At 51.1% G+C, this 27,703-nt stretch overlaps 11 protein-coding genes across 11 annotated transcripts; 7 read left to right on the forward strand and 4 right to left on the reverse strand.

Annotated features, from left to right (window-relative positions):
* Positions 1 to 1,145: 1,145 nt before the first annotated feature.
* N7496_003734 (adenosine kinase) lies at positions 1,146 to 2,577 on the reverse strand (the record flags this gene model as incomplete). The annotated part of the gene is made up of 7 exons (XM_056696665.1): positions 1,146 to 1,196; positions 1,260 to 1,373; positions 1,432 to 1,769; positions 1,832 to 2,173; positions 2,233 to 2,383; positions 2,442 to 2,457; positions 2,526 to 2,577. 7 exons carry the CDS (start codon positions 2,575 to 2,577, stop codon positions 1,160 to 1,162), a joined length of 1,050 nt encoding a protein of 349 aa, XP_056558877.1. The 3' UTR covers positions 1,146 to 1,159.
* A 227-nt stretch (positions 2,578 to 2,804) lies between these two features.
* N7496_003735 (DUF1770 domain-containing protein) lies at positions 2,805 to 3,520 on the forward strand (the record flags this gene model as incomplete). Its single annotated transcript, XM_056696666.1, has 3 exons — positions 2,805 to 3,113; positions 3,213 to 3,407; positions 3,470 to 3,520. The coding sequence occupies 3 exons, from the start codon at positions 2,805 to 2,807 to the stop codon at positions 3,518 to 3,520; spliced, it is 555 nt and encodes a 184-aa protein (XP_056558878.1).
* Positions 3,521 to 3,998: 478 nt separating this feature from the next.
* On the reverse strand, positions 3,999 to 6,131 carry N7496_003736 (uncharacterized protein; the record flags this gene model as incomplete). Its single annotated transcript, XM_056696667.1, has 5 exons — positions 3,999 to 4,913; positions 4,978 to 5,346; positions 5,416 to 5,545; positions 5,662 to 5,831; positions 5,943 to 6,131. 5 exons carry the CDS (start codon positions 6,129 to 6,131, stop codon positions 3,999 to 4,001), a joined length of 1,773 nt encoding a protein of 590 aa, XP_056558879.1.
* Positions 6,132 to 6,840: 709 nt separating this feature from the next.
* N7496_003737 (60S ribosomal uL2 domain-containing protein) lies at positions 6,841 to 8,265 on the forward strand (the record flags this gene model as incomplete). Its single annotated transcript, XM_056696668.1, has 5 exons — positions 6,841 to 6,849; positions 7,136 to 7,153; positions 7,243 to 7,300; positions 7,473 to 8,050; positions 8,128 to 8,265. 5 exons carry the CDS (start codon positions 6,841 to 6,843, stop codon positions 8,263 to 8,265), a joined length of 801 nt encoding a protein of 266 aa, XP_056558880.1.
* A 1,239-nt stretch (positions 8,266 to 9,504) lies between these two features.
* On the forward strand, positions 9,505 to 10,284 carry mpt (putative DNA repair and transcription factor Ada; the record flags this gene model as incomplete). The annotated part of the gene is made up of 1 exon (XM_056696669.1): positions 9,505 to 10,284. One exon carries the CDS (start codon positions 9,505 to 9,507, stop codon positions 10,282 to 10,284), a length of 780 nt encoding a protein of 259 aa, XP_056558881.1.
* A 1,540-nt stretch (positions 10,285 to 11,824) lies between these two features.
* N7496_003739 (uncharacterized protein) lies at positions 11,825 to 13,256 on the forward strand (the record flags this gene model as incomplete). The annotated part of the gene is made up of 3 exons (XM_056696670.1): positions 11,825 to 11,951; positions 12,014 to 12,181; positions 12,247 to 13,256. The coding sequence occupies 3 exons, from the start codon at positions 11,825 to 11,827 to the stop codon at positions 13,254 to 13,256; spliced, it is 1,305 nt and encodes a 434-aa protein (XP_056558882.1).
* Positions 13,257 to 14,418: 1,162 nt separating this feature from the next.
* On the forward strand, positions 14,419 to 18,901 carry N7496_003740 (putative RSC complex subunit (Sth1); the record flags this gene model as incomplete). The annotated part of the gene is made up of 4 exons (XM_056696671.1): positions 14,419 to 14,484; positions 14,595 to 14,805; positions 14,874 to 18,589; positions 18,656 to 18,901. 4 exons carry the CDS (start codon positions 14,419 to 14,421, stop codon positions 18,899 to 18,901), a joined length of 4,239 nt encoding a protein of 1,412 aa, XP_056558883.1.
* Positions 18,902 to 19,905: 1,004 nt separating this feature from the next.
* N7496_003741 (uncharacterized protein) lies at positions 19,906 to 20,829 on the forward strand (the record flags this gene model as incomplete). Its single annotated transcript, XM_056696672.1, has 3 exons — positions 19,906 to 19,945; positions 20,017 to 20,423; positions 20,488 to 20,829. The coding sequence occupies 3 exons, from the start codon at positions 19,906 to 19,908 to the stop codon at positions 20,827 to 20,829; spliced, it is 789 nt and encodes a 262-aa protein (XP_056558884.1).
* A 2,366-nt stretch (positions 20,830 to 23,195) lies between these two features.
* Positions 23,196 to 24,795, reverse strand: N7496_003742 (sterol esterase; the record flags this gene model as incomplete). The annotated part of the gene is made up of 3 exons (XM_056696673.1): positions 23,196 to 24,562; positions 24,620 to 24,699; positions 24,761 to 24,795. 3 exons carry the CDS (start codon positions 24,793 to 24,795, stop codon positions 23,196 to 23,198), a joined length of 1,482 nt encoding a protein of 493 aa, XP_056558885.1.
* A 287-nt stretch (positions 24,796 to 25,082) lies between these two features.
* On the forward strand, positions 25,083 to 25,648 carry N7496_003743 (PET191 family protein; the record flags this gene model as incomplete). Its single annotated transcript, XM_056696674.1, has 3 exons — positions 25,083 to 25,107; positions 25,224 to 25,365; positions 25,462 to 25,648. 3 exons carry the CDS (start codon positions 25,083 to 25,085, stop codon positions 25,646 to 25,648), a joined length of 354 nt encoding a protein of 117 aa, XP_056558886.1.
* A 409-nt stretch (positions 25,649 to 26,057) lies between these two features.
* Positions 26,058 to 27,594, reverse strand: N7496_003744 (dolichyl-diphosphooligosaccharide-protein glycotransferase; the record flags this gene model as incomplete). Its single annotated transcript, XM_056696675.1, has 4 exons — positions 26,058 to 26,477; positions 26,531 to 27,237; positions 27,291 to 27,401; positions 27,453 to 27,594. The coding sequence occupies 4 exons, from the start codon at positions 27,592 to 27,594 to the stop codon at positions 26,058 to 26,060; spliced, it is 1,380 nt and encodes a 459-aa protein (XP_056558887.1).
* Between the last annotated feature and the right edge of the window lie 109 nt (positions 27,595 to 27,703).

A 27,703-nucleotide genomic window follows, 5' to 3' on the forward strand; every position in this document is an offset into this window, starting at 1 on the left:
ACGATTCACTGGTACTATCATGAACGTGCCCTGTTTTCCATGGAGGACTATCATTTCAAACATGGAAAATGGGATACATCGGTTATCTAGATGAACTCTTGTTCGCGCTGACAGCGCATATCTCGAGTGTCATCCAGATTGATCCCCAGCAGCCCGGGAGTATCCCTCATTTCAGCCATGAGATCCATCCAAAATCTCTGACATGATAGTCCACATCAACCTGGTATCCCTGTGGCAGTTCTCCTACTTTTCGTTTTCCTCTCGAGGGACCGGGGTGATAGGCACTGCGCGTTCAACACGCAACACAGGAGAACGTAGCCCCCGGGATAAAAAGCTGCCTTGCCTTGCATATGCAACCTTCGTCCCGGTTTTCTTTTTCGATGAGGAATGAATACGTTAGCAGTTATCCTTGTTTTGGAACTCAAAATTCCTTTTCTTTTCTTGTTAAGCCAAGCCTCTTGTTTATCTTTTGAGTGGAGGGAGTATGATCTACCTTGCAGTGAGCAGTTGGTAGGGAGTGGGTTAAGCCTGGGTTTTTCTTCTCTATCGATTCGTTTGATGGCTTGCAACGGCCAGGATTGTCTTGAAAATGCCCCGTCAATAACCATTCACGTTTTCTGAACCTTCATATTATAATTATTTACTTCGTAACTACCAGTTGGAGGTCAGGTAATTACAAAACTGCGTGATTTATCGATATTTAATATTTATCTAGTCATTAAATCGTTGTTGAAAACGGGGCACTCTTGTTTCAGCGCGTAATTCCCCAGAATTTTTGTCTGCCCTGCTCCCCCTTTTGTATCACACATGTGACCAATACCATATCCAGGTTCAGAATGTTTGGATCCCTGCAGGAAACAGCGATGGCATGAGAAGAAAAAGTGAATGGAAGCAAGATCATTTCATAAGGGACGGCATCCCTTTTTCGTTGAATTGCCCGACGTTAAGTCGAGGAAGGTGGTGGGTGAGGTAGATAGATTGGAATAAAAGGAAATAATGACATAAAAAGAGAAATTTGGGTATAGAGGGTTGAATCATCCAAGGGTTGCGTGGTGCATTGTCAAACAAGGTGTTTGGTGCACCGAGACCTTCATCAGAAAATCTCTGTGTTGAAAGGTTTTATTTCTATTCGGGTTATCTTTGCAATAAGATTGACCGCTTAAGAGCGGGCGTAGGTCTGCTTGGGGGAGGGGAAACTGGAAGATTGAATGTTAGTCTCCTAGATCCATGTACTTGGGTCTTTATAGGGGAAAACTTACGAAGGTCCAAGCTCCTGGATGCTCTTGCTAGCGAGCCACTGACCCATGTCAATGCTGTCGTCAAGAGACTTGCCAGAGACAACACCGGCGCAGAAGCCACCAGCGAAGGCATCACTGTTGGGTTAAAAAGGTTAGTAAATGGTATAAGGAGGGTAGCACGTGTAAGACTTACCCGGCACCGTTGGTGTCGTTGATGGCATCCTTGGAGATCTCGTGGACAGCGAACTCCTTGATCTCGACGGTACCGTTGGCAGAGGCAACACCGACAATGGTGGGCAGAGTACCCTGGGTGACGATGGCAACGCGAGGGCGCTGGGTGTTCTTCTTGGGCAGAAGGGCGAGCTTCTTGGCGATCTCGACAACGTCCTCGGTGCCCCACTCGTGGCTGGCGGCGTAGGCACGAGCCTCAGTCTCGTTACAGAAGGTGTAGTCAGTGTAGGGGAGAACGCTGTCCAGCTGCTCCTTGAAGAACTGGGGAATGAACGGAGCGGAGAGGGAGAGCATGAAGACCTGGAGGTAGCAAGTATGTGAGCCGGGGATATCTACTATTATCAAGCGGTGGGATCACTAACCTTGTTCTTCGCGGCAGCCTCCTCGCCGAGGGCCTGGATGGCGGGGACACAGACAGTCAGGTGGTAGCCACCGACGTAGTAGAACTGAGCCTTCTCGACCAGGGACCAGACGTGGGGCTGCTTCAGGTGCTCAATCTTGTACTCGTTGGCAGCAGCGAGGTGGGTGCACATGCTGCGGTTGTGGCCAGTGATAACGACACCGCACTTGCCAGTGGGCTGAGTCTCATCCACACGGTACTCGGTGTGGACACCAGCCTCCTCGCAGGTCTTCTTCAGGATGTCACCGAACTTGTCCTTGCCAATGCAGCCAATGTAGACGACCGAGTTCTCGGGGAGCATGTACTGGAGAAAAGCGTAAGTACTTAGATAGATTCACGACATTTTCGGGAAGTGTTCTTTACCTGGGCACCACGGGCAGTGTTCTGAGCAGCACCACCGGGGATCAGCTTAGCCTCCCGGGCAAGGAGGTCCTCGTAGATAGCCATGTGCTGCTCCTCAGCGAGGATAGCATCGTTCTCCTTCAGGCCATACTTCTCGAGAAGAGCGGCATCACTTTAAACTATTGTTAGTAAATTGGACAAGATAACCCAACAAGAAGATCAATTCGTACCCGCGAGCCTGGATGTCTAGTGGGGGTGTCAGCAATCTAGAGTATACCAGATCTCATCGAGAAAAATAGCGGAAGTACACATACCAAGGAGAGGGTTCTCCAAGCACAGCAGAGGGTATCCTTGAGGAGCGGCCATTTTGCAAATATGTTCAATGGGAGAAAAGTGAATTGAGAAGGGGAAGGAGAAGAAAAGTAGGCGACTGAGAAAAGGTGGGAGGAGGAGGATGGAGGGGTCCGGCAGAAAAGAAGCCGGGCGGAAGGTCCGCAGGTGGACAACCACCCCCAGCTCCACATCTCGTCCTGGAACTTGCTTTCTCCAGATCCAAAACCACACTGCCATTGTTCCACCCACTCCAATCCACAATGACTGACCATATACTGGAGGTCGCTGAGACCATCCAAACTGCCTCCATCGTATCGCACCCGTCTGCTGCTCACGACATCAATCCGTCCACCGCAGCCTCGGAAAAGCTGCCCGTCGTTGCAGCCCCGGCTTCCGATGCTGGCAGCCTCTCCTCGGACATTGTTGACCCAAGTCGCGTAATCCGACCCCTTCGTCGGCGTCAGACGCTTCCTCCGTTGCCCGATTTGCGCTTTGAGCAGAGCTATCTCGCCAGTTTGAAAGATGCCGACACCTGGGGTCGAGTAGCGTGGATTACCGTCAGGGACCAGGTATGGGGAACCTACATTGGATGAATCATCTGAAGATAGGAAACTTTCAGATGAACCACAAATTCCGGATTGCTTGGCTTACTCTGTTTCTTTCTGCAGGTCCTCCTCCCCCTCATCCAAGGCACAGTCTGGACACTCGCGCTCTCCGGCTGGCGCTTCTGGAACCGCAATGCCTCGCTCAGTGGACACACACTAGGAAGCAGAATCCGCAGGTGGTGGTACGGTGTCAACAACTGGAAACTGCCGCCTGTGGGCTGGACCAAGGATCCCAAGCTGGCCTCTCAGGTCGAGGAGGTGAATAACCCATTCCAATAAAACAGGATACACCGATTGAACTCCCGTGGCTGACGGCGCAGGAGTTTCTGCAGTTCTACGAAGCCCAGTTCTCCAACGCTGGTTCTGACTGATTCGTCATGACGCTGGGGATTGGATTCTCTCGGTGGCTTTGAGGAACTCTATATTGTCTTACTAGCATCTGTGGCGTTGGGTTGGATTTTTGTCTTCTTTCGTTCTATATCCCAACATTTTAGAGTGTCTTATCATCTTTTTTTCGTCGAAGTTATGTACTTGGATCATGTTTACTATTCAAAATCAGTACATACTACGACGACCTTTAAAATGTACATTGTATACCAGACACATGGTTTCAGCTCAGACTCTGAGCATTATTATCAATTTTTCCAGATTGGTTTCTATCTACAGCACCTGAATTGACCGAAGAGCGAAGCGAAGCGTTACACCTCCATTCTAAGCAAACTGCGTATAACCCTCAATCATTAAAGTGGACAACGTGAGGCCTCTGCCGGCCTATCTGACAAAGTAGAAATAATGAAAAGCCACTCAGTTGGTTGGCGGTCCTTGGGCACGAGCCAGCTCGGAGCTAGGTCAATTCACAGCATCCGGATGAGACCCATTCCAGCCGTTTGAACCGACTGGTTGGGCCGTTTTCGGTGCTCCTGACGGTGGTGGTTGAGCAACAGGTTCTGGGGTGTTCAGGAGCGCAGACATAGGTAGTCCAGTCATCTTTGGAACTGCTGGCTGAGCAGGCACCTGAGGTGCTGGTACCGAAGGGAAAGCCGGCGCAGTCATAGATGGGACTGCTGCAGGCTCTGATGCCCGAACCAGCTGTGGCGTCTCTTTAGGAATATATGATTCTTGAGACACGCCAGCTTGTGTAGCATCTTCCATCGGAACATCCTTTGCAGGAGGAGGCTCGTCTGGATCCTTGGGCCCACCAGACGCACTCCCCTTGCTGTATCGAAGCTGAACCACAAGGCTTCTGGGCTCCCCATTGACGACGGATTCATCCCCACTCGCATCCTCTCCTTCGTCGTCACCCTCGAAATCATTTTCCTCCTCATCTCCGCCGTCCCATTCGTTTCCACTGTCGTTGGAACGAGCTTCTGACTCATCGTCTAGGTCGTCAAGACCATACCCGGAATAGCCATTGGGATGAGTCGATGTCCGACTCCTTTGCGGCCTTGCGCCATCTTCTTCATCATAGTCAGAGTCCTCGCGCTGGCCACTGAGCAATGATTCACCGTACGCGCCGCCGGCCCGGGACCTGACTTGCCGGCCACTTGCTGTGAATCGTGGACGCGACGGTTCAGCCGCTGTCACACCGGACGAGTTCCTAGCTGATCGTCTAGTGGGTTGATCATCTGAAAAAATGTCCTCGTCGTCATCGTAGGTGTACTTCAACTTTTTGCCACGGGTGCGACCCTCGTACAGAGAGAACCCGGGTTCCGGTCGGGCAAATGCGGCCTTGCGTGCAAGACGGTAATCGCGGCGCTTGCGTTTCTGCGCGAACTGTTAGCCACCGTCCCCGACTCATGGCCTGCTCTCTTATTATCGAATAACGTACCTCTTCCGAAGCCTCAAACCGAGGAATGGCAGCTCTGATCCGTTCGCTGAGCTTCTTAGAGTTGGTACCCTTCTCCTCTTGCAATCTATCGGCGATAGCCTGCATTTCTGGGATGTCGCCAGCAACACTCCACCAGGTAATAGTCTTGAGAGCAGGGTTGCTCTCACGGTATAACCGGAAGTGGGTATCATCTTGGCCCTCGATAAGCCAATATCGACGTTTCAAGCTATCCCTGCCCCACGGCTGAACTGATAGAGGCTGGTTGAGGTCATCATCATGGCGCGACTGTTTGTAGGACTCCTTGATTTTCGCCTGGATCGCATCCGATGATGAGAGGGACCAGAGCATCAAAGCTCGTAGGAGTTCCAGCTATAATATAAAGAGAATAAGTGGTTAGAATGATTGCGCGGGTAATCACATCGTTGCTTGAAAGCGTACCCGTTCCTCGGGCGACATGGTCGCAAAGGTGCGGCCACCGTGAAGGGGGTTCTTGCCCTCCCATGCCTTTGGCCACTGCGATTGATGAACCTGAATCGCCTCCTCTAGCGGTCGCGTATAGTGATTCCGTCTGATAATGTGAAAGAATATGTTAGCGCATAATTCGGGAAGCCATTGGGTGATAGGGGCCAAGGGCGCGCTGTGCCAGCCCGTCGCGCAGGACCGGGTATAGGGTGGCGACCATACTCAACATCCTTCTTGCGGTTCAAAACGAGTCCTAGCAGGGCGCATAGGAGGCGCTCAATGTATTCTCCAGGGACCGAGTCCTCTACTCCTTTCTCAATGTCTTGTGGTCCGAAGTGTGGCAGGCCTCGGGGGAAAGCTTCGTGGAAACGCGCGCGGAACGTGACGATGAACTAGCCATTGCGACGGGTCAGCAAACGTGTCTTCAAGAATAATTGACGCGTCGTAGAAATAGCCAAGGATCCAGAAATTAACCAAAGCCATTCAATATGACAATATCTTACCGCGATGTTGGGGTTATCTGCCAAAACGTATTCATGCGGCGGTGATGGCTCCCGCTTCGGCGGCGGAGTCTCCGACTCCTTCTTGAAGTACTTGGCAATACCGACAGGCTCATCGATGGCCATGGCTGCTTCGTCATCAGTAGGTGGAGCTGATGAGAGTGAAGAAAGATCCGAGTCCGAGTGTGCCATGATAGATGTGGTGGGGGAAGGTGATGTGAAGGACAAGAGTTTGGAGCCGGCGCAGCAAGCGTCACGTCGGTAATGGCACTTGCGCCCGCAGGGCGATTATTTAAGGGAGAACCCTTACGCGGAAAGAGTCCATTTAGTTTGCGCGATTTGATTCAAACTGTAGTCCGAAACTCTACAATGTCTTGTATATCATTACAGAATGATCTATAGCACTTTCGATTTGCCAGAGCAGGGAACTACAGGCATATAGATGAGCAGCGCCAAGAGATATGAGAGAGGGCGCTCGAGTAGAAGTGATGTATTATACAGTAGGAATATTATGAATTGATGATTTCAATGCTCGCCTAAGATAATGCAAGTAATGGCCTTTACTTGCACAAGCTAATATAACGCACTGCCGTCCAGCAGCTCGACATCATCAGTATGTATCACCGGGCTTTGCTTATAGTCAATGTTATATTGGTTTGAGGAGCGCCAATCGTTGGTGATTCGGAAAGAACCAGGTTGACTTGAAGTGCTAGCGGGCCAGGAAAGAGGGGGGAACTTCAGACCAGAATCAGTTGCAGCTGGTAGGTTCGCTGGATGCAACCAGTCACCAACTTGGCAGTTCTCCGCAGTCCAAAGGACAGAGCGGCCTCACGCTGTCGCCGTCAGGGCTATTGTAATAGTCACGTGGTGTGTTATGTAAGTCAGGCGATTCGGACTGCTCATGGAGAGGGTTAGCCTGAATATCATCAGCGAGTCAGGGTAACGATACATAAGAAAGTGAATCCAATACTATAGCAGGCAAAGCACCGGTTATTCTAATTTCTCTGTCTTCATTTATCCTCAATGACTAAAGTCTCCCCGTTCAAGTGATTCAAGTACAAGTTACTCTCCAGGGCTGCGTCTACAAGCTTACCTAATCGGTGGTTGCGCTAGCACCGATTCGGCTAGGTTAGCGACCGCACCCTAAAGCCCACACAGTCCCATCCCCGATCATTTCTCATCTCCTCAACGACAAGTCCCATCTTCAATTCGAGGTACGACCTTTTCCCTTCCCACTCGACTTCGTCTTCGCCGGCAATCGACTGCCTGTCCTTCGCAAATACTAACACAGGTACTCCTTTAGACAGTCGCCATGGGTCGCGTTATCCGCAACCAGAGGAAGGGCCGTGGCTCCATTTTCAGTGAGTGCGATCGCATCAAAATTTCCCAATCCTCGCCCCCGATTCTTTTCGTCAGCGCGGACGCCCGAACGCAACGAGAGAAAGAAAAATCCACAGACTGGAGGGAAATGGACGACATGAACAAGCCTTGAAATTAGAGTACTGATCAACTTTTTTTTTCTTCTCTTTACAGCGGCCAACACCCGTCTCAACAAGGCCCCGGCCCAGTTCCGTACCCTTGACTACGCTGAGCGTCATGGATACACCCGTGGTGTCGTGAAGGAGATCATCCACGATGCCGGCCGTGGTGCTCCCCTCGCCAAGGTCCAGTTCCGCCACCCCTACAAGTTCAAGATGGTCACCGAGACCTTCATCGCCAACGAGGGCATGTACACCGGCCAGTTCATCTACGCCGGTAAGAACGCTGCCCTGACCGTCGGCAACGTCCTTCCCCTCTCCTCCATGCCCGAGGGTACCGTCATCTCCAACGTCGAGGAGAAGGCCGGTGACCGTGGTGCTCTTGGCCGTACCTCCGGTAACTACGTTACCGTTATTGGCCACAACCCCGAGGATGGCAAGACCCGTGTCAAGCTCCCCTCCGGTGCCAAGAAGGTCATCAAGAACACCGCCCGTGGTATGGTTGGTATCGTCGCCGGTGGTGGCCGTACCGACAAGCCCCTCCTGAAGGCTTCTCGTGCCAAGCACAAGTTCGCTGTCAAGCGCAACTCTTGGCCCAAGACTCGTGGTGTTGCCATGAACCCCGTCGATCACGTAAGTTTTGGCTATTTGAACAATCTCGAGCCCCGCATCATGACTACAGACCTTCTAACGAGTCTTCTCTTCTATAGCCTCACGGTGGTGGTAACCACCAGCACATCGGTAAGGCCTCTACCATCTCCCGCTACGCTGCCCAGGGTCAGAAGGCCGGTCTCATTGCCGCCCGCAGAACTGGTCTGCTCCGCGGTACCCAGAAGACCAAGGATTAAGCGTGATGTTACGTGGAGTTTTTCTTGTGACGGGTTGAAAATGGACTTCTGCAATGAGACATATGTATCTAGGCGACTGCGGATAGGCGTCCCATGCGCCCTTAGCGAATTAAGGTTGTGGTCACCATCCTTCTTACTGGTCGAGCAAAATCAAAAGGGTGATGGGGATGGGGTCCGGGGTTGGCCTCATGTCAAGGCAGAACGGGAAAGTCAAAAAAGGCCCTTGGGGTCTATTGAAATGATACACCTTTCAAATCTTCAATCCGTTCTGTGCCCACCCTGTAGAAAGAGATGTAGGCCTGGAGTTGAATCTCAGTGCTTTAGCTGTAACCACACACGGAATTCAACCCTGCACGCCTAGATTCTATCTACTTCCGCTCCCTGGCAGATTCGTGTCAACGATCTGATCTGATAGACCTAGTTAAGCCACCAACTGCATCTTGTGTAGGCTTATCTATGTGTGCCCAATGTGCGGGTCTGTCTATTTACGGCAGGTAACACGATGGCCCCAAAATGCTCTATTGACGCCGAATCTCCCACCCCGTGAGGTCTGGAAAACCTATATACCTATACTGCAGCCTCGTGTATCCAAATCAATCGAATATTGTGATGTTAGTGCTCCCGTCATAGATCATAAGGATGCGATGTGCTTGGGAAAATACGAGGTCTTGAAGATATGTCCACTGTGTGGGGGCTACCATGTGTGTCATGTGCTGACTGCTGATGTACATGGATTACATTTCCTGAAGACTTTCTACTATGTCGATATGAATTAATAGGTAGGCTCTCATCGTATATGGATATAAATTGTCTGCTTTGTATCTGCGTCGAATTCGAGTAGAGAAAGTGTCGGGTCGTTGGAGTGAAAATAGATGTGATATATATTCGAGGCAACGCTCGTGCACAGCAACTTTAAAAACCTTATTTCAACACCGCCAACGACATGAAGAAATACCAACTCATGGTGCGAAGAATTGTTGATCGAGAAGTAAGAAAAATTTAATTATCTCCCTTGTATCTAGTTGTGCTAAGTGACTGGTTACAATAGAACAAACCTAGCCAGATTGGCGTTGATCTCAAAGTGACCAATCAGCGGCTTGATCCAGCCAAGGACTGGGACTTACGTAGTGGACTCGAAGCAGCCTTAAGTATTCTCCTCTACCCAGCAAGAACAGAAACCATGAACCTCTCCTCTTGGATCCGACCGACCTGGAAAAATCCGAGCGACCTCCAGTGACGATGATATCTAAACACACCCCACAAAAGATCCCTCGCCTCACTCGATCTACCGATTCCCTCACCTCCTCCCAGCGGTGGCAAGCCATCACTAAGCGCGACCCTACGATCAACAGCTTCGTATACGGAGTGCTGACAACCAAGATCTACTGCCGCCCATCCTGCGCCGCCCGTCTGGCACGCCGCGCCAACGTCCAATTCTACGATACCCCCTCGCAAGCGGAGGAGGCCGGATTCCGAGCCTGTAAGCGCTGCCGGCCCCAGGCGGGAGGCACGGCGCTTGCGAACCATCCACAAACTGCGATCGTGGCAAAGGCATGCGAAACAATCCGGGCTGAGCTATCTATAGGGCTGAAACCACGATTGCAAGATCTGGCGGCTCAAGCTGGCTTGACGCCGAGTCATTTTCATCGCGTGTTCAAGAAACGGGTGGGCGTGACGCCGGGTCAGTATGCCAGCAGTCTCGTCCAGGGTGATGTATCATCGTCTTCGTCGGAGTATTGGACTCCAGAAACTGCTTTGTCGGAGGGTGAAACACCGCCCTTGGACTTTTTGGATGAGAGTGGGAACGGGGTTCTGAATTTAGAAGCGGGTGAAAGTCTTTCGAGCGCTTTGTGGCCGGTGGATGGCTATTCGGTCGTTCAGGGAGAACCGCCCGTTATTATGGATTCTGTCTGGAATGACTTTGATGCCTTTTTGGAGGCTGAGCCAGGGCAGATATTGTCCATAGAGGAACCGCCGCTCGCCATTGACCCCCAGGTGACATGGGCGTCGGGGAAGTGATCGCGGGGGATGGTTTCATTCCGGTTGATGGCTGATCCCAGCCAATCATTTTGTATGATAATGAGTACATGAGGCATGAATCTTGCTCAATGATAATGTTACCGAGTAGTCCAATCATGACATGTGTTAATATTAAAGTGTATACAACAATTTAAAGATGGTCTTGGCGTTTGTGCCGTTGACATGCCTGGAAGAGACAGGATCATCGTACCCCTCTCCATCGAACCCTGTCAACGGCCAGGTTACGGTATGCCCATAAGTATGCCCGGGCCCCAGGGTGTCACCACAGACCCAGAAAGTGCTGATCGCCGCAAAGTCAAAAGGCAAGAAGCTACAAGTAAGATAGGGCGTGGCTGGTCATCGCCACCACCGTGTCAATCGGCAAGGGAGCCCTGAAACACAGACGAAACCTTTTTGGCCAAGGCCCCGGAGCTCCGTGCACGATATTACGTATTCTGTGTATCAAACGGATCGAGGATGAGGTGGTCGAGGTATACTTAGATGTATACTTCGTGTACAATATCGTACTCCATAGAATACAATGAGAACCGGTTTGTCGAGGGACTGCAAGCAGGACGGGCTGGACCCTGTCGTGGGTGGCAAGGTCTGCGACATGTATCAGAGACGATTGACTCTGTCAAGGATAATTATAGTAATTAAACAACCAACGATGATCCGGGCCCCGGTTCCTGGCGTTCCAATTGGAATCCATTGGCAAATAGCAGTTGGGGCCCTCCCCCACCGTCGGCCCACCAACGCGTGTCACAGCGTTAGCCGCCATCGAGACTTTTGGCTTTTCGAAACACTGTGTTTGAACGCCCTTGTCTCGGGGGAAAATCAAGACACTCTTTTCTTGTCTGAAGTGGGAGAGAGAGAGAGAGAGAGAGTCAATTGAGTGGATGTCAGTGTCCGCCTAGTCTGTTCCCAGATGGCTGGGGACTTTGCTTTTGTTGAGCCATCTGGATGAATCACAATAGTTTTCGTCGAGCATTCCCCACCGATCGACATCCACATTGTATCTGACTATCTGCATGTAGTGGATGCGCATTTGGGGAGGAATTTCCAGAAACTTATTTTCTTTGGTGGCGCATAGATTATTATTAAAAAAAACAACCAAAAGAATAAATGGGATTAATGAGGGGGGACCCATTGGAGTTGGGTATGATATGGCCTGGGGCATGCTTTAATTGATTAATTTCTCCAAATCCTCCCCTTTGCCCCCGTGTCTTCCTTCCCAACCTCCTCCCCTTTCTCTCTCCCCCAATCTCCACCCTTTTTGACTTTGGACCTTCTGGCCTTTTGATCTCTGCACTCCCGCCTCTTTTTGGGACTGTCTCTCTTTCTACAACTCATTGATTTTATCTTCGACCTGTCCATTTATCATTCAGGTCACTTCACGATCGCTTGACTCGATAATCGCCCTTCAGATTTATCCCGCCTCTTACGCTGTGCTGCGCGCAGTTGTCGATCGTGTTTACCCCGCGAACTTTCCTCAATACCTACTATTTCAATCTCAACCCCAGAACGAACAACAATCACCATGCATATGAACAAGAGAATCGGCCGCCTGAAGCAATGGGCTGGCGAGCGAATGGGTGGAGAAGTGAAGACTTGCCAGTCGGATGACTTCAAGGCAATGGAGACTGAGATGGGCGTGCGACATGAAGGTAGGCCAATGTTGACCTAGCCCCTACGAATTCAGACCTTATACTGATGCGCCATTGTTTAGGCGTCGACCGCATTCACAAGTCCATGACTGCATACGTCAAGGCCGTCTCCAAGCGCAGCGAGGGCGACGACAAGGAAAAGACTCTCCCGATTGCCCACTTGGGAAGCTCCATGGTTACCCACGGAGAAGACTTTGACGGAAGCTCTGAATATGGACAGTGCCTGACCAGTGAGTACCCCGGGAATGCGCCACCTTCGGCTCTGACGTATTGATAACTAACCCAAATCTTACAGTGTTTGGCCGAACTGAAGAGCGCATTGCGCGCATCCAAGAGAGTTACATTACCCAGGCGACCTCGAGCTGGCTCGAGTCCTTAGAGAGATCTCTGACCCAGATGAAGGATTACCAGCATGCTCGGAAGAAGCTTGATAGCCGTAGGCTGGCGTACGACACTTCTCTGTCAAAGATGGAGAAGGCGAAGAGGGAGGACTTCCGTGTGGAAGAAGAGCTGCGCAGCCAAAAGGTCAAGTATGAAGAAGCCAATGACGATGTGATCCGTCGTATGCAAGATATCAAGGATGCGGAAATGGACAGCGTGATGGATCTGGGAACTTTCTTGGAAGCCCAGCTGGAGTATCACGAACGATGCCGCGAGGTGCTTTTGCAGCTCAAGAGTGAATGGCCTGGCGGGTCCGGCCAGGGCCCAGCTCCACCTCGCCGTCCGACGCGAGCCCGGTCCAACACTGCTCACTCATACCAGGAGCGTTATGAACCTCTGCAGGAAGAGTTGACGGTTGTCACCGAGAGCCGACCCACTATTCGCTCAAACCGGACGGTCTCGACGTACATGGCAGACTCTCCCGCCCGAGACGCCTACCCAGTTAGCAATAGCTTTGCTCGACCAGGTCTCAGTCGGACACCTACTTTTGAAGGCCCGACTCAGTTGCGTCAAGACCAATCTCCAGTAGCCACTCAGTGGATTCAGCGAACCGCTAGCGAGACCTTTTCCAACCGTCGAAACAGTGTGCAACCTCTTGGTGGGAGACCGGTTGTTGATCCGTACGCAGACTCCGAAGCTAGCTCTTATGGCCGTTCTAGCCCCGAGCGCATGTATGGTGGTCGATCAAGCTCGCCAGCTACATCGCATGGCAGCGTGCCTTCTCGTCGGCCTAGCTCTACTACCCTGAACGTTTCCGGTTTGACCAAGAAGGGTCCTCCACCTCCTCCCCCGTCGCGTGCAAAGAAGCCACCCCCTCCTCCACCACCAATGAAGCGATCCTTGGTAACGGTGACGGATGTGTAAAGGTGAACGTTAACTGGACTGGGTTGATGATCTATGCTGCAAGCTTAGTTTGGACTAGGCACATGAGTGTTTGGAGTTCTGGGATAGGCATTGCGATCGACTCTACCGATGGATTGATAGTCTTTATCCTTATCTTCAGAGCGGTGGCTTTTCCAATGTGACTTGGGATTTTCCAATATTTTCTTCTTGCACTTTGTCTCTGTATGTGCCGCAATTTTCCCTTTACGGAGCTTTCTAGTTGATGAATTGGACTCGATTGGAAAGTGTTATTGTTCTTTCCTTTCTTTATTTGTTCAAGTTCAAGTCCAGAGAATGTATAGGTAGTTTGGTTTAGCCAGCAAGTATGTAGTATAGATTGTATCTCTGCATTGCGAGTATTGACTACCAAGTTAGACTGTTAATTATACTGCAGAGTCAGCCGAGGCCGATAGAAAGTCCTGCCCTATTGCCTGATCTGATATCAGGTCTGCCAAGAAGTACGTATGGTAGGAAAACTGCGGTGGCCACTGCGCAGGATCCAGAACGCCTCGCTGAGTCAGCCCCGTGATTGCCCCGTGACCACCCGTGACCAGCACACGAAATCTCCTCTCGCCGCCCTCCTGTTGTTAGTCGCCTGTCGCCTACTCCAGCGAGAAGCACCAGGTTTCCCCGAGCGAGTCGCGCAACTCGGTCCCCTCCATCTCCATTTTCTATCCATCCACACCTACCACGCGCCATCCACAGCGCTCGCTTGCTTTTCGACTCCCCTCCCCATCAGGTTGTCGCGCGGCCGCCAAATTACTCGCTTTCTTCCACTCCCCTTTTGTTAACTCAAAGTACCCGCCCACCCCCCAACCCCATTTTCATCGATCGCATCCCCGAAGCTCCGACCACCATCCCAAACATCTCCCTTCTCATCGCCAAGAGTCTCAACAGACCCTTTCGCCTCACCCAGTCCCTCCCCAGACCTCCCCGTCACGCGCCTCACCACCCCCCGGTCGCGCTTTCCATCCCTCCCTTCGCTTCCGGGCGCGACCTGGCGTAGTAACAAAGTGGAGCCCGTGACATCCAGTTCACTTCCACTCGGTTCTGCGTCGCATTGATTGCCCACCGCGCCCCTGGGCAATCTATGAATTGAGGAATTACGCGCATCGTCATGGCTTCCTTACAGTCGGCGCCCACTATGGCGCCTGGCAATTATGCCTTGCCGGCGAACTTGACTCAGCAGCACGTCCAAGAGGTTCTGCAGGTTAGTAGTTGATTATCTTTCGCGTAACCCTAATTATTTCCCAATGCCCCTGCTTCACTGTCGCTACTCGATTGCTTGTGCCTTCGCTCTCCCGTCTAACATCGCCGCAGAAATTCAAGCAGATGCAGGAGCAAGGTGTCAACCCTAATGACCCTGAATACATCAAGGCCCACCAGCTTCTTGCGACTATCCAGCGCCAGCAATTGATGAAACAGAAGCAGCGCCAGCAGCAGGCTCAACAAGTCCAGCAGCAGGTCGCCCACCCGGTGAATGTCAACCAGAATGGTGCCGGCCCAGATGCCGCCACCAATGGGGTACACGGTAAGCTTTCTTCTGATCTTGTCATACTTTGAATACGCCCATACTGACAACAATCGTGTTTTTTAAAGCCCGGAACGTTTCGACTTCATCCATGACTGGAGCTCTTCCCGACGCACAACCCGGTACCGCCCAGTCAAACGCAAACCGAAAGGCTGCAACGGTTGGCAGTGGAAGCTTTTCGCCAGAGCAACTGGCTACCCTTCGGAACCAAATAATGGCTTTCAAGACGCTTTCCAAAAACCAGCCCATTGCACCGGCTCTCCACCAGCAGCTGTTCCCGAATAAGAAGCCCCAGACACCCACCATTGCGGATAAAGTCGCTTTGGCAGAGAAGGTCGTGGACGGGTCTGATAAGAACGCCGCCGGATCAACCACCGATGTCGATGGAGTGATTCCCGGCAAGGACTCGTACAGCAAATTCCAGCTGGATGAGACCGTCCTCCACAAGCTTATCAGCTTCGAGGGCCACAAACACCGCATCAATCGCCCCCGCATTCCTGCTTTCGAATGCAGCGGCATCGATTGGCGCCAGCTCCGTGAGAATCGCGAAACCGTTGTTTACAACCGCATGTCGGCTCGTATGAAGGAACTTGAGAAGCTTTCGGCTAACATTGGTGTTTGGGACACCAGCAAAAGTGACGCGCCCACGGGCGATGATTCGCTGAAGCTGAAGGCTCTCATTGAGCTCAAGTCGTTGGGTCTACGGGCTAAGCAGCAGGCGCTGCGTGAGAAGATTCGCCGTACCGGATTCGACGCCAGCGAGACGAACCAGACGAATCGTGCCGTTCATCGTCGTATGAAGCGTCCCTCGTTGCGTGAGGCGCGGATCACTGAGAAGCTCGAGAAGCAACAACGGGATGCTCGCGAGACGCGGGAGAAGAAGAAGCAATACGACCAGCTTCAGGCAATTGTTAACCACACTGCCGAAGTCTTCAATGCCTGCGCCGCAAGCCGCAATCGTGCGACCAAGCTTGGTCGTATGATGGTCCAGCATCACCAGCACATGGAGCGCGAGGAGCAGAAACGCGTGGAGCGTACTGCCAAGCAACGTCTGCAAGCGCTGAAGGCCAACGACGAGGAGACTTACTTGAAGCTCTTGGGACAGGCCAAGGATTCGCGTATTTCGCACTTGCTTGGACAGACCGACAAGTTCTTGAAGGAACTTGCCAACTCCGTCAGACAGCAACAGCGCAACCAAGCCGAGCGCTATGGCGACAACGAAGACTTCGAGGACGAAGAGGAAGAGTTGGCTGACAGTGACGAAGATGATGATGGCACCTCTGGAAAGAAGAAGGTTGATTACTATGCCGTGGCTCATCGCATCCAAGAGACGATTACCGAGCAGCCGACTATTCTGGTTGGTGGTACACTCAAGGAATACCAGTTGAAGGGTCTGCAGTGGATGATTTCGCTCTACAACAACAACCTGAACGGTATCCTTGCGGACGAGATGGGTCTCGGAAAGACCATCCAGTCCATCAGTTTGATCACCCATATCATTGAGAAGAAGAGGAATAATGGACCTTTCCTTGTCATCGTGCCTCTTAGTACCCTGACCAACTGGAACCTGGAGTTCGAGAAGTGGGCACCGTCAGTCACAAAGGTGGTCTACAAGGGTCCTCCTAATGCTCGCAAACAGCAACAACAGCAAATCCGCTGGGGCAATTTCCAGGTTCTTCTTACCACCTACGAGTACATCATCAAGGATCGTCCTATTCTCTCCAAGATCAAGTGGGCGCACATGATTGTGGACGAAGGTCATCGTATGAAGAACGCCAGCTCCAAGCTGAGCAGCACCTTGTCGACATACTACCACACCCGCTATCGTTTGATTTTGACCGGTACGCCCCTACAAAACAACCTGCCTGAATTGTGGGCACTTCTCAACTTCGTCTTGCCGAACATCTTCAAGTCCGTCAAGTCGTTTGATGAATGGTTTAACACCCCATTCGCCAACACTGGTGGTCAAGATCGTATGGACCTGACTGAAGAAGAGCAGCTGCTCGTTATTCGTCGTCTGCATAAGGTTCTTCGTCCATTCCTGCTCCGTCGTCTGAAGAAGGATGTCGAGAAGGATCTTCCCGACAAGCAAGAGCGCGTCATCAAGTGCCGCTTCTCTGCCCTGCAGACCCGGCTGTACAAGCAATTGGTCACCCACAACAAGATGGCCGTTAGCGATGGCAAGGGTGGTAAGACTAATGTGCGCGGTCTCAGCAACATGCTGATGCAGCTGCGCAAGCTTTGCAACCATCCTTTCGTTTTCGAACCCGTTGAAGATCAGATGAACCCCAGCCGCATGACCAACGATCTGCTTTGGCGAACAGCCGGAAAGTTCGAGCTGCTTGACCGAGTTCTGCCCAAGTTCCGTGCCACCGGCCATCGTGTCTTGATGTTCTTCCAGATGACGCAGATTATGAACATCATGGAAGATTTCCTTCGCATGCGAGGCCTAAAGTACCTCCGTCTGGACGGTTCCACAAAGTCGGATGATCGTTCGGACCTTCTCAAGGTTTTCAATGAACCCGGCTCTGAGTACTTCTGCTTCTTGCTTTCTACCCGTGCCGGTGGTCTGGGTCTGAACTTGCAGACCGCCGATACTGTCATTATCTACGATTCCGATTGGAATCCTCACCAGGATTTGCAAGCCCAGGATCGTGCCCATCGTATTGGACAGAAGAACGAGGTTCGCATTTTGCGACTGATCAGTTCTAACTCCGTTGAAGAGAAGATTTTGGAACGTGCCCAGTTCAAGCTCGACATGGACGGCAAGGTCATCCAGGCTGGTAAATTCGACAACAAGTCCACCAACGAAGAGCGAGACAAATTCCTCCGCAACCTTTTGGAGTCTACGGAAGATACGGAACAACTTGGTGACCAAGAGGAGATGGAAGATGATGACCTGAACGAGATCATGGCTCGTTCTGAAGAGGAGCTTGCCATCTTCCAACAGATGGACAGAGACCGTGAGAAGACTGACGAATACGGTCCCGGTCGTCGTTACCCTCGTTTGATGTGTGACGAGGAGTTGCCCGACATCTACGTGCAAGAGGACGCTCCAATTGCCGAGGAGCCCGTGACCGAGGTTTACGGTCGTGGTGCTCGTGAACGCAAGGTCAAGCGGTATGATGATGATATTCCTCTTGAGGAGTGGACCAAGCTCGTGGCCGAGTGCGAGGAAACCGGCGCGTCAATCGATGACGTGGTTGAGCAGTACTTGCAAGAACGAGAAGATCGCAAGGTTAGAAAGGAGAAGAGGAAGCTCAAGGCACAAGGTGTGGTTGAATCGTCGCCTGAACCCGTCGACAACGACGAAACTCCTCCACGAAAGCGTCGTCGTGGTCCTGCTCCCTCCAAGCGCAAGGCCGAAGAGGTCGCCGAGGAGACTCCACAGCCTAAGCGCAAGAGGGGTCGTCAGCCCAAGATTCCGGATACCCTCAGCAGTTCCGACCGGTCCATCTTGACGAATATTGTCAACAGCGTGATGCAGTCTTTGAAGGACATGACCGAAGAGGTGGAGCTCGACGACTCTGACGGCGAGGAAGGAGGCACTGTCCTGCGTTCGATCATTGAACCGTTCATGAAGCCGCCGCCCCGTTCGCAGTACCCCGATTACTACAAAATTATCCAGAACCCCATTGCGGTGGAGATGATCGAGAGGAAAATCAAGCGTGACGATTACCAGAGCATGAAGGAGTTCCGGGACGACATTCATCTTCTCTGCCAGAATGCTCGGACATTCAACGAGGATGGAAGTCTGCTGTTCCAGGATGCCAATGACATTGAGGTATGTGATTCCTGCATCTTGACACTAAATTGGTTTCGATAGATTTCTTGACTAACACATGAACAGTCTAAATGCGTGAGCGAATTGAAGAAGCTGACCGCTGATCATCCCCAATTTGCCAACTTTGATGGCACCGACTCCGTCGCCGGCGATGGCCAGTCAGCGGGTGCTCCCTCTGGCACCGCAACTCCTCAAACTGCCGGCACTCCTGGTCCCAAACTGAAGCTTACGTTCAACAATCCCAATGCCGCCGAAAGTGCCACCAGTGCCGCCACGAGTACTGTGAACGGCGCTGACGCTGACGAAGACTGAAGAACTTACCTTGCATTCTCCTGCATCTTGATATCTTGATACATTTTGGCCTCCTCACATGTCTCTCTCTCTGCTTCTGTAATTCTGCTCTATGTAACCAGAAAAATTTGTTTTCTTCCCCCGGCAGTTTCTACGAAGTGTCTCGGGGGATGGGCGTTTCATCGTGACTTCTTGTTTTTTTTTCCATCCAGGGGGTTGGTCAGGTCGGGGTAACGAATGTCCTGGAACGGGCACTGTGTTTTCTTCCTTTTCTGTTCTCTTTAATGAGCGATTTTTTGATCCCGGGCTCTTTGCCTTTCTGTCTGTGTGGGTGTTTTACTACTAGATGATGGCAGAAGGAAATCCCCGAGTTTTATGTTCTCAGTATGTACGCTTTGAAGTTATGGATTGGGTTTGGATTGAATGAATCTGCATATGCAATGTTTACTTTTCAGTATGTAAGGTAATCGGTATTGGACACTAGTGCTGTCTGTCTGTATTTGAGGATGGTCATCTAGATAGTGAGGAAATTGGTAGATGTATACCATCGTGACGAAGGTGTATGTATAGTGGCTAATAAGGAGTCTGAATTCTGACCCTAGATGAACTGGTTTAAATTCCTCTCTTTTGAAACGTCTTTTAAATAATTGTTCTTGATAGCCCTGGCATCGTTCTCTTAGCTATAATTCCACCTATGAGTGATAGCATTATGAAAGTCTACTAGTGATTCTAATCTACAACACTCTTTCGTAGTTAGACTTGAACAATATTGACAGTAACATCCAAAACCCTTTAGGCCGCCCAGTCTCGCCCTTGCGCGGGATTCATGCAGCAGGAAGAACGACTGGGGATAACAAGCTATAGAGACCTGCAGCCCCCTCTCACCGATAGTTCTACTTGTACTGACAGCGGGGGTCACCTTGTACCTGTATCGCGTATATAAACGAGGACTCCCCTGCACTACACAGTCACCCCCCGCATTGTGCACAACAATCACTCAGTCTATCTAGTAATCCGTCACACACATGTCCGAGAACAAAGAACTATCCGGCAAAGTCGCCCTCGGTATGAAAATCCCACCTCTATGCTATCCAACTACATCCAAAGAACTAACTTGGCCTATCTCTACAATCCAGTGACGGGCGCCAGTCGCGGAATCGGCGCCGCAATTGCCATAAAATTCGCCCAGCGCGGAGCAAACGTAGCCATCAACTATGTCTCCTCATCTACCGCAGCCGACTCCATCGCGAACGAAATCCGCACTCACGGAGTCCGCGCTCTCACAGTGAAAGCTGATGTCTCCAACGAGGCCGAAGTAAGCACCATGTTCGAGGCTGTCAAGCGCGAATTCGGCCGGTTGGATATCGTCGTGAGCAACTCGGGGATTGAACATTTCGGTGCCCTGGGAGAAGTGACTGGCGATGATATTGATCGCATTTTTGCGGTTAATGTCAAGGGTCAGTATTTTGTTGCTCAGGAGGCGTATAAGTATCTGGAGGATTTTGGGCGAGTCATGTTGACGTCTTCTATTTCTGCGGTGAAGGTAAGAAATATGGATTCTTTTTGTATACTGGGAAATATGCTTTATTCTGACTCAATATTGGCAGGGCGTCCCTGGACACGCAGTTTACGCCTCTTCCAAGGCAGCTATTCTCGGTATGGCGAAATGTCTTGCGGTAGACTTTGGACCACGAAACATCACGGTCAATGTTATTGCGGCGGCCGGAGTCAAGACTGATATGTATGATCATAATTCGCCCAAGTATATTCCCGGCGGGGAGAACATGACTCCGAAGCAGATTGAGGATTTGCTTTCCAAGTGGTCGCCTTTGGGTCGTGTAGGGCTCCCGGAGGATGTTGCGGGCGTGGCGGCTTTGATTGCTAGTCGGGACTCGCAGTGGTTGACGGGCCAGACATTCCATGTATCTGGAGGGGCATTTATGAACTAAACGAGAGTTGCTTGAGAGTAGAAAGGAGATTATCTGGTTACGTGTGGCTCAGAGACGCGAGCGGCATATCTAAGTGTCATTCCTCAGTCATGCCTTAATCTCATTGCCCTCTGGAACCTTCCTTGGAACTCCTCTCATTAATTTTCACCATCTTCTTAAATTATATTTCTTATTACATATTAAACGAAGGACCCTCAGTGGACGTGTTTACATGCCTTGGGGATTGCTAGCCGACATGTTCGGAAAATCCGAAGCATTCACAGCAGTCGCGGACTATGCAAACCCACCCCAATCTTCCTATGATAGGCATGGTCGGCCTCAAAACGACTGGTATCGCATTCAATATGGTCAAAGAGTCAACTTCCATCGTGACGTCTTCGTGAAAGTCATTTACGCTAAGTATTGCCTCGGGGCTACCGTGCAACGCGTAGACATGATGGAGAGCAAGATCAAAAGCCTTAGACCAACCTTCAAGCCGAACGAGAAGACCGAGCCTACCAGCTTTGAGGAGCAACTGAAGCAGCTCAAGCGAAAACACAGAGCCCAAGAGATAGAGCTCTACGAACACGAGCTGATGAACCCCGCCCGACCTTTGAAAGAGAAATATGATTCATTGAGGCAATGCCGGATATGCTATATGCGAAAAAAAACTCGTGGAAGATTGTGTACCTCGTGGAGGCTGCTACAGTAGAGCTTGTGGATGTTGTGCTCGGCGTCATTTGAATTCAGAAAGGGTGAGAGGCATTGGGCACTGCACTGAGGAATGCTCTTGCTGTTCGACCAACCGAGACGTGGATCTTTTGGCCAAGGAAAAAGACCAAATTATGCAACGTCTTTATGCTCTTCTTAGGAATGATAACCCGGCATTCTTGTTGAAGATGGCAGACGCTTATTTCTTGGGTCCTGCTTTAGTGGATCCAAAGTTGATACCTAATTATAAGCTTATAAAGTCTGGATCAACATCTGCATCGAGAAGTACTGGATGGACTAACTCTGATTCGACCGATTCTGATTCGATGTATTCTGATACCACCAAGTCTAGATCGACCACCAGCTCAACATCGGAATCGCAATCGGTGTGGAATAAACTGCGTGAGTGGATTGCTTTGCCTGGATAACAGGAACTCCCAAGAAGGGTTGCTGGAGTATACCTAAGGGGGAAAGGATATAGCTGGTTGACTATAGCATCGAATCAAGTCTACTTTATCTTCACAGAACGATAAGTAAACAGAAGCTGGGAACTAACGACTTTATGGAGAAGGCCTTCATTTTTGTGATAAGCCACTCCCTGAATAGAGCGAGTCTGCGAGTAATAATAGCTAGCAAGATCGACTAGAACGACATGTGGAGTAGCAACATAACTAATGATCCCCAAAAGCGGAGGATGTCACGGATTGAATCGGGGTAGAAATACAAACATGATGAGCTATCAGTACCTCGACGAATTAGCAAAGCAATATACGTGATAATTTGTTCCAATTGGACAAGTTGTGGATACAAACCACCTCGGGGTATATAAAATTGAATTTTAAACAAATTTAAAAGACAAGGTGGAACCAACATCAAAACAACCATTCTCCCTAACCCTCTTGCTCGTGGTCCTTGGCCCTGACTGGCGAACGAGGGGTCGTCCATCCCGTTAGGCCCGCAATCAAAGCCATGTTGGTGCCCAAGAAGACCGCGCTGGGGCCATCTTCCCCTCTGGCCTCTGCCAGGTTCAATATACCCTAGACAGACTGTATGACGGTGGTGTAGGCGTTCAAATTGGCCTCCTCAATCCCGGTATTGCGGGGTATCATGGCCTCCAAGCTTTTGGCATTGTAGCCAAATTGCACCTCCTTAAATCTAGCCCAATAATTGAACATGCACATGGACGGCCATACTTTTCTCACTAAAAAGTCAAATCATGTCAACCTCGGGTCAAGAGACTGACTCGATGCCCGAGAGAAAGAAGAGGTAGTTAAAATGTCTAGATAGTGGGTTTCTCTGTTTGCTAGTTTCAGACTTCTAGAAAGAGAGAACCCCCAATCCACCAGATCACCGTAATGACAATAATAATGCAATGACCCTGGTGTGGAGAGTGCAGAGAAGTGGACCGGAAGATGCTGCAGAGAGTGGAGCAGGAGCTCCTCTGTGAAGGCTAACTTGTCGTCCAAGTACCAGGAACCTAGATTAAATAGGAACAACTGGGAATCATCAGGGCTGGATTGGTATGAAGACAGGTTAATGTAATTGTATATGCGGAGGTTTATGCAGAGAACCACCAATATTCAATGTAATATACAGGATGGGCTATGTAAATATGGCAAAAGAGCTACAGCGAATGAAGAAACGCAGTAAAAGACATGAATCTATGCAATGAAGATTTACGAAGCACCATTTAATAGAGTCTCCTTCGAACGAATTCGCGGCGCCGAAGTATTAGAAGCACGTCCATCAATGAGCATCTTCCCATCATGACGCACCTCAAGCAGAGGTGGCTCGGTGGGATCAACCGCACTGTGACTATACGTCTCGAGTGCATCAAAGACATGACCAAACACCTGGCGGTCGACATCCTCGGCCCACAGGAAGTCAAGGTGCTCATACGTAGGAATTGCCTTGGCGACTGTACCACGAGGCAAACCCTGGAGCATGACATTGATATCGACGAGGCTGTCACTGCCGCCGTACAAGAGCACGATGGGAGTTTTGATATTGCGAGTCGGGTATTTGACGGGCTTGTAGAAACGCTCACTTGCGACGACGCTGAAGGGGGCGTGAGTTTCGTCGTCGAAGAATTGGAAGTTCTTGTTGCGGATGATTTGGAACCAGTGCACGACGGACTTGGTGCTGGTGAAGGAGTACAGATGGAGATAGGCGGCCAATTTCTGTGTTCGGGTGATGTTGCGGCACTTCCAGTTGAACAGGGCTGATAGTGCCATATCGATGATGCGGACGTAGATTGGTGGGTATAGGATGGTTTGCCACATGGTTGTCGATGACAATATACTGCGTCGACCAAATAGTAGGAACAAGAAATCAGGCGATGCTTTCATCAGAGAGTCGACAATGCGATTGCGTAGCCCCGAAGGAGCCATTGCAGGAGCAAGTGCCACAAAGACATCCACCTTTTGGTTCAGAAGGGGATGAATAGAAAGTGTTGCAAAAGCTTGGGCTGTTCCTTGCGAGAATCCAATATAGGATAATGACGGCTGGCCGGTCACTCCAAGGATGTACTCGATGCTGTCAGGAATGTCATGAAAGGCGAATTGATCGATCGAAAAGTCCCAGAACTCGTGCGAGCCAGGCGAGAATCGGATGCATTTCTTCGCATATTTATTGCCACGGTTGTTGCCAAGCCACACATCATAACCCTTTTCAACCAGCTGGAAGGGCAGACACCGCTGTTCGTCGGTTAGGGCAACCCACACCTCGCTGCACATGAGAAGGCCGTGGTGAAGGTAAACGACTTTCTTGCTGAGTCCACCAGCACCTTGATTCACTCTAATACTCTCTTCGCCCTTCCGATAGGCCAATCGGTGTAGTCCAAGAAGATACCCGTCTCCTGTTTGGACGATATGCTCCTCTGCTTCATACCCGAAAAGCGAGCATATCTCGATGAAATCCGACGCCTCCGCGATCGAGGCTGCGAAGATTTCCTCTTTCGTTCGCTTTTCTCGAGGCTCCGTGGAGATAAACTTGTTGAAAATCGATTTTGATTGTTCGTAGCAGAAACTGATAATCGGCGTTGCTAGATACAGGTTAGCAGTCTACACTAGTAAAAGGCATTGCGAGAAATCCCACTCACGAAGGCAAAAAGTAATCAGATGAATAATAGTTTCGAGTAGAACAAGTATCAAGGACGCAAAAAGCGCCAGGTATTCGAACCTGCAGCTCATGTGTTAGTTCACGAAGTGTAAGTTCAGATACGCTTGGGAGCGGGACATACCAGAAGAGTCTCCCAATCAGGGGAACACGCGCCATGATGGAAAGCGACACACCCAAAATCTACGCATATAGTCGTTCCAGCACGTCCTGGTAGAACCGTTCTTGTTTAAAGCAGACAGAGGAATTGAACCGGGGAATATGAAGAAGTCGCGAAATCGCGCGACGTCATGTTCATGTGAAAGTCGTGCTTACCTCATCCGGGGAGATACCGACCTCGGGCCAATCAGCGACTTGTTGAATGATCGCCCGAATTTGCCGGAGAGTCAGTCTGCCGATTGCATTTGCGCTGGCCATCTGGACATTTTGCATTTGCGAGATTCACCATGCCCAGCTCGTGTCAGGATATCAGTAAGTCATACTGTCATACTGCTTTCAGCGTTACGAGCGTGTCTTGCACCTTGTACCACCTACACTGCGCCCGCAGCCATTCGAATCATATGAGCTAACCGCATGCCACTACACAGGAGAGGCGCTGGCTCAATGCTTGCAGGAGTCTGACTGTATTATGGTCCAGCGGCATACGCCACGTGAATGTCTGGCGTCGCCGCTCGCCGAAGAGTTGCCAATGAAGTGTCAGCAGTTGCGCAAAGGGTTCAGCGAGTGCAAGTGAGTGGGATCATTTCCGTGACACCGCGCGAGGACATGTCTAGGAGACCGGACGAGGGTATCATTGCTGACCAGTGACATCTTCTATTGATATAGACGCGGCATGATCGATATGCGCAAGCGATTCCGCGGAAACCACCCCATCTCGGTAGCGAAGGAGATGGACGAGAAGAAGCCGAGCTCCTCGGGGCAGCTGTACGCTGGGCGGCCAGCCTACACATCCGTCAAGGAACTCAGTGGCGACGAGGTACAAATGGACCCGGAGAAGACTCGTGGACTGTGAGGGCATAATGTGTTTATCACGGGATGTCTCGGAGAGTACGATACGCATGACACGCAATCGACAGTGGAGAGCTGCATTGCGCTGTATTCTACAAGGAGAAGATGGGTTGATTCATGCTGGCATGGTCTGGAGTTCTGTTTTTTATATCATGGCGCATCTCCAATCTGAAATAAGACACTGGGTACATTTGTGCGTGACCAAATTATATGCAAAGAATTCCCAAGCTTCATCTACAAAGGCGTCTCGGACGCGAATAGGACTACGTGTTGCCAGTCTATTGCTGTTAGCAAAGCTCTGCAGCTAGAGCCATCAATTCTATACAGCCATTGAGGGTATACTGATAGTAGACAGATCGGACGAAAAACAAACAAATCCACGTCATCATTGACAATACAATTGTAATACAGATCTACTGCGTCTTCTTAACCTTATCAGCAGCAGGAGCCGAGTAAAGCCAGACGAGAACAAAGGCCAAGAATCCTCCAATCACCGACCACAGACCGGCGATCCAGACCCAGCCAGCGCTGATAGCCCAACTGCGCGGGTACTCGTCGTGCGCAAAGTGGCGCACAGTCACCTCGTGCTTCTCCTCAACATTGGTGAAGAAAGGCCGCTTGTAGTTAACGCGGAAGGAGAAGATGCCGTGCTGGTCCGGCGTCACAAATTGAGCGCTGTACACGGTGCTGGTCTCAGTGCGGCTGGTGGGCTCAAGAGCCAGGCGGTGGAAGGGCGAGAGCATGGTGAATTCCAGCTGGAGCTCGTCCTCGCCGGGGACCTCGAAGGGAACCCACTTGTCGTAGGAGTACTCGGAAACCTCGATGTTGAAGACCTGTTTCATCAATTAGTTATTGGACATGCAGGAGCGTGATATCTTTTACGTACGGTCTCGTTCTTGATACGGTAGATCTTGGGGTTCAGATCCTCGGCAGCGACCTCGCCCTCGGTGGCCAGGTGGTGCTCAATCTTCTCAACCTTGAGGACACCAGTCTCCTTGAAGGTCCAAGCAGTCAATTGCTTAGCGAACTCACGGTTAACGGTGGGAGTCTTCTTGCCGCCGGGGGCCTTGACCGAAGCCGAGAACCACTCATCCTCCAGCGCCTCGACGGAGCCGAGAACAGTGAAGCGGGCAGAGTTGCGAGCTTGCATGGCCGAGACCACATTCAACTGGGAGCCAGTGGCCTCGATATCCTCGGCCGCGGGCATCTCCTCCTTCGGGTTGTAAGCGTAGGCAGTGGCCGGGGCGCGCAAGATAGGTGCAACGAGAGCACTGTCACTGCCGAGGGTCTGGGGTGCCACGCGGGGCAGGGCAAGGACACCCTCGCCGTCGAAGAAGGCCTTGACGTCGGGGCGCAGAGGTCCAGGACGCTGGAGGAGGAGGACATCGTGCTTCTCGGCGGCCGAGACAGTGTCGTAGTTGAAGTGGTCAACGACGACGGCTGAGCGGTCGTTCGAGAGGTGGATGTCAATTTCGAGGAGGAGGGAGCTGACGGCGCTGGAGGTGGAGGCCTTGCCGGAGAGGGCGAGGAGGATGTTACCGTCCTTGTTCAAGAATTCCAGGATGTTCTTCGGGGTCAAGTTGGGGCCGAGGCCTGTAACAATTAGTCAATTGGCACTTATACACACCGGGGGGTTGAGCGCTCACCCTTGGACTTGGGAGGAAGGATCAGAAGGTGGTCGTAAGCTCTTTCGCCATGCTGGAAGAGGGACAGCTTGTCGCTCTTGGGTGATTCGAAGGACACATCGTATCCACGACCTAATTGACCCGTTAGAGAGTTTCGAATGAAAGGATCCAAAGTTCAACTACCTTCCAGATCGGACCACAAGGTCGAGTAGGCGCTCTTCTCTGTAGACTCGTCAAGGACAACCAACAGGCGGCTGCCGGAGCTACTCAGAGCGTTGACGGCAGCCAAGAAACAGCAAAGAAGCAACGCAAGGCACCACCGCATTTTGGAATAATTCCGCACAGCGGATCGGATGCCCAGCTTAAAAAAATGGAGAGGGCAAAAAGAACGTAAAAAGAGAGAAGGAGGTTGAAGAGGGGACGTAGGCGGGAGA

The sequence above is a fragment of the Penicillium cataractarum genome, assembly GCF_028827025.1.
Source record: "Penicillium cataractarum strain IBT 29864 chromosome Unknown utg000002l, whole genome shotgun sequence".
Lineage (NCBI taxonomy): Eukaryota > Fungi > Ascomycota > Eurotiomycetes > Eurotiales > Aspergillaceae > Penicillium > Penicillium cataractarum.